The following is a 20,356-nucleotide window of genomic DNA, read 5'->3' on the forward strand; positions in this document are numbered from 1 at the left end:
ACTGTTCGCTACATCTGCAGGATGTTCACTCTGTACCAAGGTCCACAGTCCACAGTCCACATTCTCCAATTAATAATCACATGGGTGTCTATCATCTGATCATCACTGCTCTATTACACATCTTGTCCTTTTAACCTGTATGTTAATATTTATCCACAATATTATTTACACATTTATAACAAATCTACTCTCCATGAAGCAGAGTTTACAGAAAGGCATGGTGATTTTTAAACAGCATCTAAATCGTAGCAAAGAGATTGTCCTACTATAAAGTAAAGATGAATGATCACCACCTTTCGTTTTTAAAAAAAAATAAAAGATATGAACTGTACACATGCAGCCAATCAGTGATATTTAAATAAGGTCCTTTAAAGAGAGTCTAAACATGTAAACTGTGCAGTGAAAGCAAAAAAGGTGAGGCTGCCCAACCTCAGGTGGAAGCTCCAGTTCAGCACCACCACTCCCAATGTACAGTGGATGGCTGATGAAAAAAAATACTCCCATTTAAATACTGCTATCTTTGGAATGTTATTTTAAATAGTGATATGTTCCTTTGGGTTATAAAATACAAAACGATGTCCCTAACTTTTGTTGTCTTTTTTTTTTGTTAATCAAATTTCAATCATTTCTTGTAGTCATCTAATCCAGGGAGGCTGTTTGCTATTTTCCTATTCTAAGCATACTAATAGTAGAATGCCCCAAATGCAGACTTAAAATAACTCTGTTACCAGAAAAGGACCATAATCTATTCCTACCTTCTGTTGTCAGACCCTAAATAGGTTCCCAGTCAATGACAAAACAGTCTTCCTTCCCAACCTTAGTTCCATGTCAACTGATCTGTTTATTTCTTTTGTATTTTTTTATTAGTTATTTCTTTAAAATAAAATAAAATAAAATCTTGGGTACAGGCTATGGGGAAAATTTTTTTTGAAATATAGTAAATAGATTTGTGGACCAAGGGAAATAGCCTTTACCCACCTAAGGAAACAGTGACTAAACTCACTGTGAAGATGCTTCCCAACACTATACTCCAGTGAACAGTTCTCAAGTGAGGACTACGCACCCCTGGAGGTATCAAGACCTTCTCAGGAGTTCCACAAGGCCAAAGCCAGAAAGGTATTTACATATTTTATTTGTCCTTTCACAAATTTGCAGTAATATTTTAAATCTTTTCAAGGATATTTCTAAATGTTCAAATATATCAAACTATAACTTAGAATTTAATATTTCTAAAATTTTTAAAAAGTATAACTTTTTTATATTTAAAGATGCATCACTGATTTAAAAGAGGAGATTAGATACTTCAAACCCATTAAGGTGGCTATAATATTTTAAACACACACAGAAAATAACAAATGTTGGCAGGGATGTGGAGAAATTGGAACCCTTGTGCACTGCTTGTGGGAATATCAAATGATGTAGCCACTATGGAAAAAATTATGGTGGTTCCTCAAGAAATTAAACATAAAACTACCATATAATCCAGCCATTCCATCTCTGGATATACACTCAAAAGAACTGAAAGCAAGTACTCAGATATTTGTACACCTATGTTCATAGAGCATATTCAAAATAGCCAAAAGGTAGAAGCAACCCAAGTGTCCATCAATGGATGAATAGATAAACAATGGATAAAACGTGGTATATACCTATAGTGGAAAAGAATCTAAAGCTCTACATCTGAAACTAACACAATATTGTACATCACCTATAGTTAAGTAATTTTAAAAAAATCAAGAAGCACAAAAAAAAATGTGGTGTATGGTATATACATACAATGGACTATTATTAAAACCTAAAAAGGAAGGAAATTCTGATACAGGCTGCAACATACATGAACCTTGAAGACATTATGCTAAATGAAATAAGCCAGCCTCAAAGGACAAATGTTGTATGATTTCACTTACATGAGGTACCTAGAACAGTAAAATTCGAAGAGACAGAAGGTAGAATGGTGATTACCAGGGACTGGGGGAAAGGGAGAAATGGGGAGTTAATGTTTACTAGGTATGAAGTTTCAGTTTGGGAAGATGAAAAGGTTCTGGAGGTGGATGGTGGTGATGGATGCACAGCAATGTGAATGTACTTAATGCCACACCACTGTATATTTAAGAACAGTTAAAAAGATAAATTTTATGTTAGGTATATTTTACAACAATAAAAAATTCAACATATAAAAAAGGGGGATTAGAAAACCTCCTTCTTCAACCCACCACAGCTGTACTATCTAAACTTAAGGATATTTTTAAAAGATGAAACTGACACACCAGAGGTCTCTGATTCATAGAAGGGAAAACTCTACCAAAAGAAAAAAAAAAGGTGCAAAACTGTGAATAGACAAAAACATGAAAGTTATCATTTCTTCGACCTCAAAGATACTGGTAATTTACATTATTGTGTCTAATGCAACAGAACATTTTCAAATAGTTGTAGTATCATTTTGAAATTAAGCACCTAGAATTTAAAGAAAAAGGAAGTGAATATTTTTAAATGCAGGCATAATGAACATTTTAAAAGCCAAACACTTTAACAGCTTTTCAAACTAGAAATGAAAAAAGCTACTGAAGCACTTTACAGGGTAAGCTATTGTATTGCATTAGTTAACCAAGAAAGCCTTATACAACTGAGATTGCTGAATGCCTACTGGATAAGTCAGTTAAAAAAAAATAAAATAAAATAAGGTATGACAGTGCCAGTTTCCAATGACACTGGAACTCCTCAAATGAAACATCTGGCTACAAATGTGAAGACTGAGTTAATATCCCATCTGTAGAATTGTACTTTTGTCTTGCACATGGATTGATCTACAGGTGTAACTGAACTTGCTGTTTCTTTTGTATGAGATGACTACTTGGTGCTGATACTAACTGAAGAATTTTTTGGTATGTGAATGCCTGACAATAAACACTAGCACTGAAACAGTCAACATGTTGAATAACTTTTTGGAATCCCACAGTTTATCCTTGGAACAAGTATGTTGACACTTGCACTCCCGGTGCAAAGGCAGTGGTGGGTAAAATAGCAGGTGCCTTAGCTTGAATCAAGGCAGTAACAGTACTAGAAATCCCTGTATTCTTCAGTGCCACTCACTCATTTGCATTTAAAAAAAAACAGTCAATTTAACTTAAGAATGCCCTTGACGAAGCAATAAAAATGTTATTAATTTTTGACCCTTGATTCACATCTTTTTGACACTGGATGTGAAGATTAGAAAGTCCACATAAAGCACTCCTGCATAATGACATGCAATGTTACCTCAGCAAAAGCACTCATGATTGATCGAGTTGAGTTGAACTAACTGTTTTTTTTCATGGAGCACCATTTTCATTTCAGAGAATGACCGACAGACAAACTATGATCATTCATACTTCACCTTTTGGCATTTTTCACATCAAGAATAAATGATGTGAACCTGAGCACTTCGTGGAAAACAAATGACTGTATTTGTTGCCAATAATAAAGGAAAAATTAAAATTTTAGAAAACTGTAACAACCACTGTGAGCTTGATAGTTTCCCAATACTTACACTTTTCTGATGAAATTGATGGTAATGTCAATGTATGTGGTTTTGAAATTGTATAACTAAAGGTGCCAACGTTTGGGAGACTGGCATAACTCAGTGAACCAATGTTTTCCAAATGACCAATGTATGATGTTAGAACGTCGCACATGGATAGAAGATCTATTCAAAGTACAACACAAATGAATGAATTATAACAGAGTACAAAAATTTTCTTGGCATGATTTCAGATTCCACATTACGACTAATCTTTAAAACCCTATTGAGGTGTCATCCCCATGATTATGTTATGTTGTGTAAGATTCCGTCTTGCTAGCCATCATGCTTTAGAGATCCTCCTTGCTGGCTTGATGAAGTAATCAGCCAGGGTGGGACGTTCCACATGATATGGAACTGCAAGTGACCTCTAGGAAAGGAAGGTGACCTCTAGGAGCTGAGAGTGGCCTCCAGCTCATAGCCAGTAAAAGCTAGGGCTTTCAGTCCTACAGCTGCAAGGAATGAATTCTGCCAACCACCTGAGTGAGCTCAGAATCCGATTCTTTCCAGTCAAGCCTCCTGAGAATGCAGCCTAGCTTTCATCTCTATCATAGCTGGTGAGACTCGAAGAAGAGGACTTGGCTAAGTGGTACCAAGGTTCCTGACCCATAGAAACTGTGATATGATAAATGTATGAGAAAGGAAGAAAAATGGAAACAAACCATCACTGTCGGATCTACATGTAGCATAGAGAAAGCTTATCTATAAGCACCTGGAAAAGCTTTTAAAATGCTCCTCCTTCTTCCAGCTACTTATCTATGTGAGGCAGGATTTTCTTCATATATTTCAACCAAAACAACATATTGCAACAGACTGAACAAGCAAGCAGGCACATTTGAGAATCCAGCTATCTAATAAGCAAGCATCAAAGAGATTGGCAAAAATGTTACACGGTGCCACTCTTCTCAATAAATTTTTTCCTTTGAAAAATATAGTTATTTTCATGACAACAAGTAATCTTGTTACGGGATCGTTATCCTAAATCAATTAAATATATTTTTTAATTTCTCAGTTAATTTAATTTCTGATATGGTAAATATAGATAGGTACAATCTGCATAGAAAAGCTCTTTCAGGTCCTGTAAAACGGAAGAGTCAATAAGGGCGTTGAAACCAGCAAGTCTGAGAACTGCTGCAATGTATCTATTTCCTCTATCTCTGCTTCCATGCGTCTATTTCCTTTATCTCTCCCCCTCCCTTCTTTCATTTATCTAGATTTTATCCATTTTTCACATTGGGCCATTCCAGGCAACTGTGAGTTCTCTCCCTTAATGCGTGGAGAACTCATGTGGCCCCCCTGGCTGTTGCTTTCTTTTCAGTAAGTATACATGTCTCTCCAACTGGATTGTGAAGCCCTGAAGGAAAGGGACTGTGTAAGGCACAGAATAGGTGCTCAAAACTCTCTAATTATACACTGAAGAGGAATTCAATTCATACAGGCCCCTGGGCTTCACCAAAGCGCAAGGAAACCAGAACACAAAGGGCGTGGGATGAGGCGGAATTTAAGACAAACATGAGTCTCAATAAGGTACCTGAAGAGGCAGCTAAGAACAAGGGCATTGATGCTGAAATGCAGTGAAGGTAGCAGCAAGTGATATCAGACCAAAAGACCTTTACTTCTCAATAAAACAGGAAGCAAGTTATCTGTGGACCATTTGGGAGCAAAAACTTGAGGAATAAAGAGAGCAACACTATGGGGAAGGCAACAGGGAATCAACAGAATTTTCTCAATGTCTTATTGTAAAAGCAGTGAAAATGCATTAAAAATGCATTAAACTGAATAGCAATTGTTATGAACTGAACATAACAATTCAGCCCCGCCCCCCAAGGCTATGTTGAAGTCCCTTGGTACCTTGTGAATGTGACCTTATTTAGAAACAAGGTCTTACAGATGTAAATATCTTAAGTGAGGTCATTAGGGTGAGCCCTAATCTGATGTGATTTGTGTTTTTATAAGAAGAGAAGAGACCCAGAGGGAAGATGGCCATGTAAAGATTGAAGGCAGAGCCTGGAGTTATGCTGCCACAAGCTGAGGAATGTCTGGGCCCAGAAGAAGCTGGAAGGGGCAAGGAAGGCTCCTCTCTGGAGGCTTCCAAGGGGGCATGAGCCTGCCAACACATTGATTTTGAACCTCTAGGCTCCAGAGATGCGAAAAAAAATTGGTTGTTTTAAGCCACCCAGTGAAAAAAAATTGGTTGTTTTAAGCCACCCGGTTTGGCCACCCAGCTTGTGGTACTTTGCCACTGTGGTCCTAGGAAACAAATACAGCAACAGAAGGCTTCACTGTCCATAGTCACAGTCCCACGTAGCCCTCCCTGCTCACCCACAGACAAAAGTGAAAGAAAAGGCAGAAAGATCTGAAATGCAAATTTAGTAGGAGCAACCAAAAAAAAAAAGTTTTGTTTTGTTTTTTTTACTAGAGATTTCTGAAGTGCAGTTTTGTTTTTTTAAGGTTCTGGGAAAATGTCTCTGATCAAACACTGCTGTCAAAACTCAAGCCCACTGAATCTCTATAAATGTGCCTATAAATACAGACAAGGATTATTTATCCATCTTGCATTTCCTCAACCCTTTGCTACAAAAGGAAGTAATCCAGAACCTAATATTTAAAGTTACCAATACTATGACTATGTCATGATGAAAGAAATACGGGAGGGCAAGTGAAACTCTTTCAATTTCTCCAAGATTTTATCAAGCCACCTGAACTTCTGGGCCAAGGTGACTCTGAGCTCAGGAGCCGGCCATTCACAAGTGTCAAGATCTTATAAATCTTATCTGTATGAGATACTTGGCATTAAAGCCCATAGACTGTAATTTAAACCCTTTTAACACATACCTGATGTTAGGAATTTATCTTCAGCCTCACACTTTATCTCAACCCAGAAAAATAATGGGACCCTGTGGAGATTTCTAGAGTCATCTGACTTGATGATCCATCCAGGACTCCCTAAACATCAGGTAGCCCCAGTGGTTTTCTAACTATGGTCCCTAACCCATTAGTGGGCAGTGAGGGCAGAGTGCCCTCCAACTACATTTTTTAAAAAACAATAGAATAAAAAATAAGAGGGCATCATTTATAATAAGGGTAAGCATCCTCCTGAAACTTATTTCATTTGAATACATGTGTTGTGGGTACTGGGTCATAAAGGAAAAACCATTACTGCTGTATTTATCAGTCCATGCCCTGGCAGGAAACAGATGGTTCGCTCAAATTAGGCACTTAGAAGTTTAATAAAGAAACTATTTATAAAGGTTTGCCCAGGGTTAAGGGAAAACATTAAGGGATAGCACTCCTAAGTACTGAGGCCTTGCCATCACCTGGTACCCAAGGGGCCAGGGAAAGGAGTGGATGCAATACAGCGGAGAGAGGCATGCAGGGAGGGTTGCCTGATGGGAGCTGTGTCCTTTGGTAAAGGGAAGCCGCCAACCCACAATGACCTGGCAAGAAGGGAGCTGCCTCGCGCTGGGACCTCTCCCATGGCTGACCCCAACTAGACACCAGATAGCAAGAGAGTTTACACTGCTTAGCCTCCCAGGTCACAGGCGTGGGTCTGGAGGGGCAAACAGAGGGCTTTCAGCCACTGTGACTCCACCACAAAAGTCTGGAAGCCACCAATATAGTTCACACCATCATCAGCTCAGTCTGACCACTTTTATTTCTGGACACCACATTTTTTCCACATCTGCCCTCAATCCCGATCTTGAATCAAGGCTCTAATCCAATGTCAAAACGCTGATGCAAAAGACTGGCGCTTTTATGAACTCATGATTTATGATCTCAGCTGGGCCCTCAAACACTCCCTGGCAAGCCTCTCATCCACGCTCAGCCTCCCACCTCTCCTACCCCCACCTACGGGGCTCCTGGAGGGCACAGACCGTGTCCCACTGGTCTCCGGATCCCCAGGCCGCAATGCCTGGAATGCAGGTGGAGTCACTGAAGTGTCCATTAATGGTGAACCGGGAAGCCTCAGGCGGCTCCCTCTCCCTCATTTCCACCCATACTTCCCTTGCCACAGAGAGTCAGCTCCTAAGTCTCACTTCTTGGCCCCTGAAGTTTCCAAGCCCATTTCCTCTTCTGCTTCAATATGTCTAACCTCCACTTCCACAGCCAGGGCGTGGACCAGTTCTCCACCTCCAGTCCCAGCTCCCTTTGTCTCCATCCTCCAGGATAATCGACAGAGAAAAGAAAACCAAACACTATCACCACCCGACCCGGAGCACCTCACTGGGTCCTCACGCTCTTAAGGCAGTCATAGCGAAGGCCTCCTGGCCTGGACCCGGCCTCCCCGTTACAGCCTCCTTCCTCCCCTTCCCTCCCACAGTCAGCCTGAGGAAACTTTCCATAATGCCATTCTCTTCCCACACCCCCCGGAAACCTGGTACACCTTCAGTCAGAGGCAGATTGCTTCTCTCTCCCATCCTGTCTCTCCAGTACCCTCCCCACCCTTACTGCCCTGCAGATGTCCATTCCCTGCCCAGATATAACTCCCAGTGAAACCGGCATGACTTCCCCATCTCTCCCTGCTCCAAAGTCAAAGTCAACCACTCCCTCTGTCCACCACCCCAGGGCCCCTCTACCACACTGTGTTGCTTATTTACATTCTTTTCTCTGCCCTTTTAGTCTGTAAAACTGATGGAGCAGGGACCATGCCTTATTTTATGCTATATCTCCAGCACAAAACACAATGCTTGACCCAATGTCACTCCGTAAAATCTCCTCTGAAGTGACATTTGGATTGTTAAAAGCAACTGTAGCAAAGCATCCACTACTGGGGGCTCTGACTAAGGCCTCGCTGAATACGCGACATACTTTTTCAAGTAAGAGGTTGCAGTCATTACCCATCATTCTTAAGTCAGGTACCCCACTCTCTCCACATCCCTTCCCCAAAATAGGCCATCTACCTATAAATAGGGAAGAGTACAAATTATGTCTAGACATCCCTTGTCAGAAGCCCATCTTTGCTTAGAGGTTACTCTTTCTAGGGTTCGTGTCTATAAATAAAAAGAACAGTAGCGAGACTTGCTCTAAATCTCCCTAAAAAGGTTTCAGAAGTCTATTATCAGACCTCCCCACATACCCTTAACTTCTGCCTCAAATGAAGCAATAGAATGGGTCTGATCATTTCCCCTGCCAGTGTGGTTCTCTGGTCTTGCTGAGAGTGGTTTAGCCAGAGAGTTGCAGACATCTCTTCTGTTATCTGCCTCCATCACCAAGTGATGCCCCACCAGCTCCTCCTCCAGGGCCCAGGACCACCTGATGAGTTTAAGAGCCTCACCCGAGGCAGAGGACACGCGCAGGACGGGGCGTATTTACCTGGATGATACTTGGCACTGCATCTGATAGAGACTAACTTTAGAGTGAAACCTTTTTAAACATCCTGTCCTCTTGGTATCCCACAATTCCATCTCATTGCAACCCAAAGAGCAAGAGTCCGGCAATCAAAAGAACAGTGGGGCCCCGAGATGGGAGGCAGACCTCATTCGGCAGCCCCAAGATGCAGATACAGTGCCTTTCAAAAATAATGGATCCGGGCTTCCCTGGTGGCGCAGTGGTTGACAGTCCGCCTGCCGATGCAGGGGACATGGGTCCGTGCCCCAGGCCGTGAGGATCCCACATGCCGCAGAGCGGCTGGGCCCGTGAGCCATGGCCGCTGAGCCTGAACGTCCGGAGCCTGTGCTCCGCAACGGGAGAGACCACAACAGTGAGATGCCCGCGTACCGCAAAAAAATAAATAAATAAATAAAAATAAAAAAATAATGGATCCACCCAAATTGAGATAGTCCACAATCATTTTTAAAATCCACATGAAATTAATGAATAAAATGCTGAAAATCAAACATTGTTCAAATATATGGGACAGCATGGCACAAATCTTCATGAAACAAAAACATATGATGTTCCTTCACTGACAATCCAGAACTGCCAAGTACTCAGTCTCAAAACTCTACAAAGTGTCAGAATTTGAAGCTGTTACTAAAGACAATCAGTGTGGCAGATATAACAGACCACTAAACTACTGCCTACAGCACATGTGGATGTGATCAGGTATCGGTAGATAATCAAGAGAAAAGTTGCATTTAGACTTTCTTTTTAAAACTACACCACATATAAAGATTTCAAACTTACAAAACATTGTGTTGAATACAAGGTCATTTTCATTTTTATGAAAGAAAACGATGTGAAATTTGATATAATTTAATGAGCATCTCTGGTATATATACTATATATCAGGTACTGTGCTAAAAATTGGGATAGGAAAATAAATAAGACTCATTCTTTGTTCTTGAATAGTCCACAGTAGAGTAAGGGAGACAAAATGATTGCACTATGTGGCAGAGCCCAGCTAGTCGCTCTCCTATGTCCAAGGGGACTACTTTCCCAGGCCACTGCATCTAGACGGTGCACATGGCCGGTCTCACCAGTAGAGTGCTGACACAAAAGTGATGTCTGCCACTTCCAGGCCAGACCCCACGCCTCCTGTGGCATCCTCCACACTCTCTTTGTTCATCAGTTAGCACAGTGCAGGGGATCTGCAGAAAATGCCAAAGCCAAAAGGAACAGTGGGCAGCTGGTTGTATGGGTCAGAGCCCGCACCTCCCACCCAGAAAGAGAACCCTTTGCTGGGATAAACCACTGTCCTTCGGGGGCTGTCTATTAAGTTGCTAGACCCGGACCAATAGACAGTATAATGTAAGATGTAGTTTTCAAAACGAAAGCACAGCATAGGGAGCTCTAGGAACACAAGAATGTGGCCCCCCAAGTGATGGTGATGGGGAAAGGGAGGGAGGGAATTCCTAGAGAAGAGGCAACTGGAGACTCATCCCAAAAGATGAGCAGGATTTACCTGGGGTGGGGGAAAATGTGACAGAATACTATGTTGCACGTATGAATTTAAAGGGTACAAAGGAATAGAGAAGATACTGGACCGGTAAGCAAAGTGGGTTTTCACCTAAAAGCAATGTAGAGCCATTCAAATATTCCCAGCAATACTCCAGACATGATCAGATTTGCAGCTGTGAAGTCCTCAATGGAGAACAGTTTGGAAGAGTTGGGAGCTAGGAAAGGCAGAAAGGCCAGTTACTGGTCTGCTGCAGTTCCCCATGGTAGGAATGAGAAACGCAAGGTTTGGTGCAGAAAAGAGGAAGCAGATCAAAGAGACAGCATGTAGAAGCATCAAAGGAACTTTCTGACCAACTAGACAAGTGGTAGAATATGGAGGATGAGAGGTCATCAAGGAATGAAGGATTTCCAGGTTTCTGGATTAGATAACCAGGTGAATGGTGGCACCAGAAATGGAGAAACAGGCTCCAGAAGAATGCAGAGAAGCAGATGTACAGAGGACAGGCTGGGCTCGAACTGTACGTGGGACATCAAGGAGGTGAAGTCCACAGGCTGGTGGATACTGAGTTCTATAGCAAGTACAAGGCTAGAGGTGTGTGCTTGAGGGTAGCTGAAGCCATGGAATGGATGAGATCCGACTGAAAGAAAGGCCAGAACCCTGAGCCGCCAGCACACACGGAAACAGTATTCAGAGCACCTGCAAAGACACAGAAGAGAAAGACATGTTTAAAAATCCTGGAGGGGCTTCCCTGGTGGCGCAGTGGTTGAGAGTCCGCCTGCCAATGCAGGGGACACAGGTTCGTGCCCCGGTCCGGGAGGATCCCACATGCCGCGGAGCGGCTGGGCCCGTGAGCCATGGCCGCTGAGCCTGCGCGTCCGGAGCCTGTGCTCCGCAACGGGAGGGGCCACGGCAGTGGGAGGCCCGTGTACGGGGGAAAAAAAAAAAAATCCTGGAAAGCTCATGGGTAAAGAGAGTTTTAAAAGATGAGATATCATCAAAAATAATGACTGAAAAGTAACCATGGGTTTTAGCTGTCAGATCTTAATAATCTTGTTGAGAGCATTTTAGCTGGAGAATAACTTACACTCAGCTATTGGGAAAGGTAATAATGGAGACTAGAGCATAATTATTCCTTCTAAAGAGGTGTCCTCAGCTCCAGCTGATGGTTGCCATGTGGGAAAGTAAAGCCCAGTATTCTCAGAGCTTCTGGTTGTTTTTTCCCTAAAAGAAGACAGAACTCTGGATTTTTCCATGAAATCTCAAAATATTTAAACATGGCAACTAAGTCAAAATATAACACTGAGCAGAACTTAAAAAACATGTCTGTGGGTCATAGCAGGCCCCAGGAGCCCTGTGTTTGCAAACTCAGAGGCTGCTCAATGCAAGTCGAGTAACAGAACCAAAACCAAGTTAGAAACATGTGCCTTGTTGATGGTGAGTCAATCCTATCCACATGCTGGAAAGAATATCTAGTCCACACATTGGGAGAGGAGAGGACTGAATAGGAAATAAAGCACTCTAGTCAGTCAGTGCCCAATAAACTGAAAAGCATTCTGGGAATCCAGTGTGGTATACGTCTAGCTTATGTGTACAGGAAACTTAACATCTGGAAACGAGACATCCAAAGCTGAAAAATTCAGGAATTCAAGAATTCTAATTTATTCCTCCAGGTTAGTCCCATACAATATCATACCAGATTCTCGTTACTGCACAGATTCTTACATTGATCTCACAATTCATCAATAAAGATAATTGCTCTTATCTTCATTCAGATCCAGGAAGCTGATCTCAACTTGCAAAACAAACAAATTATTCCAAATATCTGAATACAGAGGAGATTCATTTTGAAAGTCAATCAGATGTTTCTTTACTTAAAAAAAAAAAACTATCCTCATACATACAGATCCGCAAATCTTCTTAAAAATTCCATCATACCCACTACCCCATGAACTCAACGTTCATATTATCTCATTCAACTCCTGAACTCACACACACACACTATACACTCATTTACACTTTTGTTACTAAACAAATCTTTCCCTTATTTACTTACATATAAAATGAATGTTCAATTTAATAAGTTATTTGAGCACCTGCTGTGAGAATTCATTCAGGGTAGGAGTGGATAGACAGTTGCTAATAACAGGTTGGTCCGTAGGTGTCTAAGACATAGTATCTGCCATCAAATGAGTTTAAAAATCAAATTAGTTCAGTGATACCAAAAGATTAGTAGTAGTAGATTAGTGGCTCTCAACCCTGGCTGGGCATTTGTATCATTTGGACTTTTTTTTTTTTTTGAATACCTATGCCCAGGCTCCACTCCAAACCCACTGAATGAGGATCTTAGAGAAAGGGACTCAGGCATTTGTATTATTTAAAATGTTAAATGTTAAAATTAGAGTAACTAATGATCAGCCAGGGTTGAGAGCCCTGCAGGATATGGCTCAATTACCCATTCATCTGTGACACGTAATTTTGATGATTAATTAACTAATTACTCAATGATCCCCACCTTGACTACTTAAGACCATCTCCTCTCCACTAACTACTTAACTGAACTGGATTTAGAGCCTTGGACAATGACAAACTACCAGGCTCCAAAGACAAGCCACCCCATAATTCTTGCCCCTTGGTCAATTCACCTCACCAGTAGAGTTCATCAAATGGCAGGGAGGGGGAGGCCACAGGAAGCTCAAAGTCCCAGATTTCAGAACATAATTAAAGCCTTCCCCAAAGCTCCCTCCGTCTCTTCAGCATCTTACCTACTTCTGGCCTTATCTGATGCTGATTCAGCTGGCTCCCCACATTCCACAAATACCAGTTTCCTTTGTTTCTTCTCAGTTGGAGGTGGCTACTTCTCTGCTGCTGCCCACAAAATCCAGAATGGCTTCCTTGGGCTTCACTTACCTTTCAAAGTGTACAAACCTCAACTGTATCCTCAGTCTTGACATCTGCCTTTCTCCCATCTAAATTATTCAGGGCCCCGGAAGAAACGGGCTTAATTTACATTCATGTTCCCGCTAAACATGTTTCTTTACCTCTTTACCCCTCTACCTGTATATCTCAGAGATCTTACCCAATTTTTCCATTTGTAATTAGACTGAGGAAGATCCTACATACTTGATGCAAATCCTGCAATACTTGTCACAGAAATTAGACTTCTCCCTATAACATAGAGACCTATACTGTAAAAGATAAAATCAAGAGGAGTTTGTGGATGTCCCATCCCTTTGCAAGAAACACAACTGCTATCATTAGGTTGATAGGTTACTGCAGCAGTTTGTAGATGGAATCATCTTTTTAAAACAAACTCTAAAAAAATTAATTAGATAAATTACACTGCATAATGACCTACTGGCCTGTGTATTAATGACTGAGAGTAAGGACCTGGAGACATAGTTCCTGGGTTCAAATCCCAATTCCACCATGCACTAGTCATATTTCTGTGTTTCTTTTTCCCCCATCTGTAAAATGGGGATATTAGTACCTAGCTCATGGAGTCAGTCATTTAATATATGTAAGGCACCTAGAACAGTGCCTGCACCAAGTAAGCACAATTCATGTTTGTTGTTGTGTTATCACTACTGAGTAAGAGCTTAAAACTTTGCTGTCCAGGGAAACAAGCCTTTTAAATCTTTCACCTATTTAAAGACATTGAATTTATGCCAAACTGTTTTCCAAATTGAATTTTGACATTTCTGGTCTTTTCCCATCATTTTCTAAATTCAGTGGATAAAACCATGGAATTTATCAGAGTATTTCTTGACATTTTAGTTCCATTAGGAATACCATTTAATATTAGTTAAGCCTTGTTATGATTACAATGCTATTTAAAATGAAACTATGAGAGAGGAATATTTTGGGAAGGAAAAACATCACTTGCCAGTTATTAAATTGAGATTTTAAAAGCCGAAGAAGGGAGGGAGAATTTTTAAGTTGCAGGTGGCCTTTAAATGTCACATTCACTAATATATAAATGTAAACACAGAAAAATGTAATGTCTGGTAATAACAGTAAACTGATCAATACAATTATATTATGGGATATGTGATATTATAAATTATACTTTCAGTCCAGAATATCAATAGCTTTTTAACACCTTTTAAGATCAAATTACAATGCATTAAATATCATACAGTTAGTTCCCCATGTGTTATTTATAAGCTTATAGCTTACTTCTATTACTTGGACAGCTCCAAGTATTAAACTTCTAAATATACAAAGTTTTAGAGATAAATTATTTTTAATAACAATTAAAAATAAGTTTATCATCTCAATAAAGCAATCCTTCAATGAGATCTACTTTAATAATTTGCCTAGAATAACACTGTTAGGTTTAACCCTAGCTTACTTTAGGGAAATATGATTTCAAGGACAACTGGTTACTTGTGTAAACCTCAGTTTTCAACTGAATTACACAATATAATCAGCACACTACTGTAACAATGGAAGAAAAACCATTGGGTAAATACTCATATAGTCATACAGGCCACTTTGATTATTTTCTCTCTCTGCCTCAATTCCATTAGTAAAGAGTCCAGCTTCTGAGATTATATTTTAGATATTAACAGATCATTCACTATGCTCTTCTCCAACTCTTGGCTGTTCAAGGCAACATACACATGTACTTATCCAGGGTGGAATTTTTTCCTATATAATAATTCTTAGTGGAGGCACAGAGGTGCAAGAGATTTTCTTAAAAGCCTCAACTATATATTTAGAAGAAACACAATTACTTTTATGCCTTGCATAACCTAAAAGACATTAAAAGAAATTACATCTTTCCATTCTCGAAACTGGCCAACTCACCATTTCGACAGTTCTCACAGCACGAGAACAAATATTAAGAGAATCATTGGCCTCTAAAGCAAGAGTTTATGACTTGTCCTGTTTGAGGAGGATTTGGGGCAAACAAGATATCCCATTTGAGGATTCAAAAAAATAAAAAGATGCTCTTGGATTCCTTCATTTAAAATTTCCATTAAAGAAGAAACAGAGGCCCAGCATGTTACCCAAAAATACGAGTTCCAGAGGCCAGCTAGGTCTTCTGAACATTTAAGCGTGCATTGCACACTTAAAAACACTCTTCCGGAGTTCCACTTAATTTTCACTTGCTCCTGACTTCAGGGACAGAGCTGGGGACACTCTTTGTCATCATTTCAATAGTCACCGGGGACCTGACACAGCCCACACACTTAGTAAATGTTGATAGACTGTGTGGTGTTAAAGTAAAAATAGCAAAGTGCAGACTGGTTGGTGTAAGCACACAGCATCCTTCCACCTGAGCTCCTGCCTTAGTCACTGAGGGAAGCCAGCTCACGGGGCTGAAATTCCAAGGGCTACATCAGTTATAACTTCCGAGTATCTGATACTTGAACCAATCAACTTTCTAATCCAAAGAGTAGACGTAGGGCGGGCCTTAGCAGGTCAAAAATCACACCTGAGGTTAGCAGCACCTTCAAGCGTTCCCTTGAGATCTGTTCGCTCAAACAACTTCTAAAGCAGTGCTTGTCAAACTTCAGTGGCCAGTGCAATCACCTGGGAGCTTGTTGAAAAGCAGACTCTGAAGCCGTGGGCTTGGACTGGGTCACCAGATGGTGCCTTTCTAACGAGCCCCCGAGTGATTTTCATGCTGCGGTACCCACGCCACCCTTGGACAAGCAAGACCCACAAACGCCCATAAACGCCCAGGTCAGTTATATTAGCAACATCCAGAAGTTGCGGCCACAGGTCGTGAAAAATCAGGTCGCCCAGGAGCTCTGCGTCCCCCAAGCGTCGCCACCCTGTCCTCGGGGCACCTGGCAGGTGCCGAGGCCGCGGAGCGCTCCCGGGGAGCCCGCTCGCAGCCGCGCCCCCTCCTCCGCCCCTCCCGCGCGCTCCCCGCGCCGCGCCCACCTTCTCCCGGGTCTTCAGGTACCGCTGCAGCGCCTGCTGCGTGAGCTCCCGGACGTGCAGCTGGCCCTCCTTGCAGGGCACTACGATGCCGGTCCTGCCGAAGCACACGGTCACTTTCATCCTGGCCCCCGGCGACCACGCCGGGCTGGGCCGGGCCGAACAGGTGTCTGGGCCGGCCGGCGCGGCCCCACTCTCGGGGGCCGCCGGGCGCGGGCGGGCACAGAGACTCCGGGGCGCCTCTCCCCTGCGCCCCTCAGGGCTGGGGGCTCGCAGCAGAGCCCCTTCGTCCTGGGCAGGCGGCCGCCGGCGGGCGGGAATCGGAGAGGAGGCGGCAGCGGGGAGGGCTACCTCCCAGGTGGCGGGGGGCCGGGGACGCCGCGGTCCAGCGGCCCGGCTGCTCCTCCCGCTCCTGCTCCGGCGCGGGCCCGGCCCAGGCGGCTGCTCGCCGCCCGCCAAAGCGAAACTGCCGGCCCGGCCCGGCCCTGGCCCTGGCCCTGGCGGCGGCGGCGGAGGCGGTGGCGGGGCCGGCCGCAGGCCCCGGGCTGGAGTGGGCGGCGGCGGCGGGTCGCGGGGCCGGAGTTGGGAGGAAACTTTTGCGCCGGCTCCCAACTCCTCCGCGGCGCGCCTCACTCTGGGCTCCCGCGGCCCCAGGGCCAGCCTGGGCCCGGCTCTTAAAGGGGCCGCGGCGCTCCCCGGGCCGCGCAGTGCACTCGGCGGTTCGGGGCGGGGGCCGTGCCGGGCGGTAACCGGAGCCCGGAGACTTCGTCCCCTCCCTCGGTCTCTCCCTGACTCTGTCCCTCCCGCACACACATGGAGCTCTAGGGAATTGTAACGGGACCTCAGAGCTTCTCACCGGGGGATTGAAACCGGATCTCATAAAGCACACTCGAGGGAATAGCTGGGAGACTGCAGAGCTACACCCTTAAAACTAGGGGATTGGAGTAAGATTCTTGGAGAGCCCGGGAGCAGGTGCTTCTCGCCACGCCCACCAAAAACACCCCGAGGCGTGAAGGCTCACAGGTACTGAGCTGCTAGGGTGGCCACAGGGCCTGTTAGGAACTTAGTCTGAAGCACAGCGTCGCATCTGCCCCCTGAAGCTCTTTGATGGTAAAAATGAAGGGATTCTTGGAGGCAACGTGGCAGTGGAAACGGTTCCTTTTACGGAGAACACTCAGTTTTCCCCCCAGAGGTCACATCCCAGACCCAGATATGATGGCGTATGTTCACATATATCCTTCTGAAATGTGCTTCCTGTTGTGCATTTGACTAGAAAAAAAAACATTTCAACACGTTTAGGCTCATGATTTGGCAGGTGTGTATCCATCACCAATTGAAATTGACATATCTGGGGGGGAAAAAATGAACAAATAACATCTGTACCATTTTTAGCTCACACATGAATGAGCTCCTTTGAGCCTAACAATAACCCTGTATTATTCTTCCCGTTTTATCGTGAAGAACAGTACCCAGGGGGGTTAAGGGAATGAGCTGACTATGGAGTTAGTTATGCTAAGAGGAACTCTGGTTCTTCCAACGCTGAATCCCTGGTCTCCCCACACAGTTTTCTTCGCAATCCAGCTCATTCAACAAGTTCCTCAGGGCTACATCGTGTATTTCTCTAAAAAAGAGATTTGTTCCAATGTCAAGATGCACTTAAATTGAATTTGAATTGCCTAGGACAGTATAATAAAGCACAGGAGATTAAATTTATGGGCTCATGGGCTTTCACTTTTAAATTTTTTTGATTCATTCATACATGCCATATATATATGTGTGTGTGTGTGTATATATATATATATATATATATATACACACACACACAAATACATGGTCTTCTATGTACAGGGCCTTATATAAGGTCAATGGCATCAAAGAAAATCATGTGGACCAAGAAGTTGATTTGAAAAAGATGTATATTAGTATTAATTTGGTTGCAAATCCAATACAAACTAATTTAAATAAACTAAAGACAGGATCTATTTCCTTATAAAATCAGAAAAGCCAAAGCTCACTCCTTTGAGGCAAGATTGAATCCAGAAACTCAAACAAAGTCCTCAAGAGGCATCTCTCTCCATCTGTTGGCTCTGTGTTCCTCCTCCGTGTTGTCTCCGTTCTCAGACAAGCTCTCCCCAAAGGAGGCAAAGATGGCCACCCCCAGTGTTTCAGGTTTACACAGCCTTAAAGCCAGCCATCTCAGACATCAATGAGCCTTTTCCTGGTGAGGACTTGCATATCCAAGCTTAAGTCACATACTCTCTCTCTGGCGAGAGGAATGCAGCATTTATTGGCCACGCCTGATTCACTTGCCACTAAATCATATGGTGAACCCCAACAGATGAGACAAAAAAAAGAACATTTAGCCATGACAAAATATAAGCTTGCTTCCCACCCTCAAAAGCCTTATAGATAGTAGAGGCGACAAGGCCTACAGATGTGAGAAGTTAAATAGAAACTACAAAACAACAATGAGTGTGATAATTCTACTGAACATTATTGATTTAGATACATGCTAGGCACTGTTCTAGGTGAAGATAGATAGATATAGATAGCTATTACATATGTACATGTATATGCATACATGTATATGTATGCATCATATGTTATATATCTACATCTTATTTTCCTTTGCAATAACCTTATAAGAGAGATGCTTTTGTTATCTTCCTTTTAGAGATGAGGGAACTGAGACCAAGGAAGGTTAAGATGACATTTCTTAGAAAGCAGTGGAGACCAGATTAAAACCCAGGGTATCTGTCTCCAGAATCTTCATAGTAATGGCTATGCTGATCTTACATGGGAAGTACCAAATGAGCAGGGCTAACAAATACCAATGCAGGGCATTCATATGTGACACTTTTAATATTGGGTATTATATGGACATGTAGAATGGTACAGAGCAAAAATTTTTAGCTGATGAGATAAACTTGCACGTAACCATTCTTTAATGCTTCATGGCTTTTTTTCTTCTTCTTCTTCACACTTGCTCCAGACTCCTCCTCTTCTGCTCAGATAATGAATAGCTCCTGCACTTCACATCACAAAGTTCCTCTTGGCCCAGCTTTAGCCCCTCCCCAATACCTAGAGCCCAGACCCACTGTCCTGGCTTTGAGAAGCCCCAAGTGAACCACGAAGAACACCCAGGCTCTCCAAATCCCACTCACAGAAGGAGCGGAATCAGGTCTCGTGAATGCAGCAGAGGTTGTGAGGTGTGAGATGAGGAACAGATGAAGGTGGGCACAGATACGAACAAGGCATTGTACAGTCCTGTGCACTATGGCATAAACATTAATGAACCAAGGTAGTATTATAAAAAGAGTTTAGCGTTTACATTTCATGTTTATTAAATAGCCAGATTTAATTTGTTATTCCACCTTATCACAGCATACACAGAAACAATTTATCATATATTAAGAAGTGATAGAAGAGAACATGGTTGCAACACAGAGACAATCAGGCCCAGCAAATTCCTAAGTCAGTATTTCATGCCTCGTGGGACCTCCTGGGCAGAAGGCAATAAATAATTTGCCTTGATTGAGTAACACTAGAGGATTCCAGGCCTGGGCTCCATTTTCTTGTTTTGCCTGTTGGAGAGGTAAATATTGCCCGCGGTGTGATATTTTCCCATTTGTTATCCAACAGCTTAGCATGCTTTGGAGTAGCCTGTGAAAATATGTTATGCAGAGAACAACAATACTGACTGATATTATTAAACTGCTCTGTGTTATGGAAAGTATAACTAAAATGTCAGGTACCATTGGGTGTATATTGAAGGAAGAATGATAATTTTTAATATATAGTTGACCAGTCATCCATTTTGATGTTTTGCACTATTAAGAAAGAAAATATTTTTATCTTTCAAGGAATTATTTATAACAAGCACTGTTTATCACAAAAAAATTAATTGAATTGAAGATAATCTTTTTTCTAAGACTCTTGGAACAATTAGTATAACAGATTATGTTCTTAGCTTCCTTATGAAAGCAGGTGCCAGAGAGACAGCATAAGAGAAAAATGGGTATGATTTTTCATTCTTTCCTTCCATATTTAAAAGCAAAGTGTTTGGC

The 20,356-nt window shown here is 42.5% G+C and overlaps 1 protein-coding gene across 1 annotated transcript in view; it reads right to left on the bottom strand.

The window, feature by feature from the left end:
- Window positions 1-16,711, bottom strand: part of PARD3B (par-3 family cell polarity regulator beta) — a 1,035,739-nt gene extending 1,019,028 nt beyond the window's left edge. Inside the window, exon 1 of the mRNA XM_029225239.1 lies at window positions 16,293-16,711. Within this exon, the coding sequence (XP_029081072.1) occupies window positions 16,293-16,412 (120 nt within the window). The 5' untranslated portion in view covers window positions 16,413-16,711. The remainder of the gene's footprint in view (window positions 1-16,292) is intronic.
- Window positions 16,712-20,356: the final 3,645 nt, after the last annotated feature.

Source organism: Monodon monoceros, unplaced genomic scaffold (assembly GCF_005190385.1).
Source record: "Monodon monoceros isolate NGI ecotype Baffin Bay Population unplaced genomic scaffold, NGI_Narwhal_1 Super_Scaffold_16, whole genome shotgun sequence".
Classification (NCBI taxonomy): Eukaryota; Metazoa; Chordata; class Mammalia; order Artiodactyla; family Monodontidae; genus Monodon; species Monodon monoceros.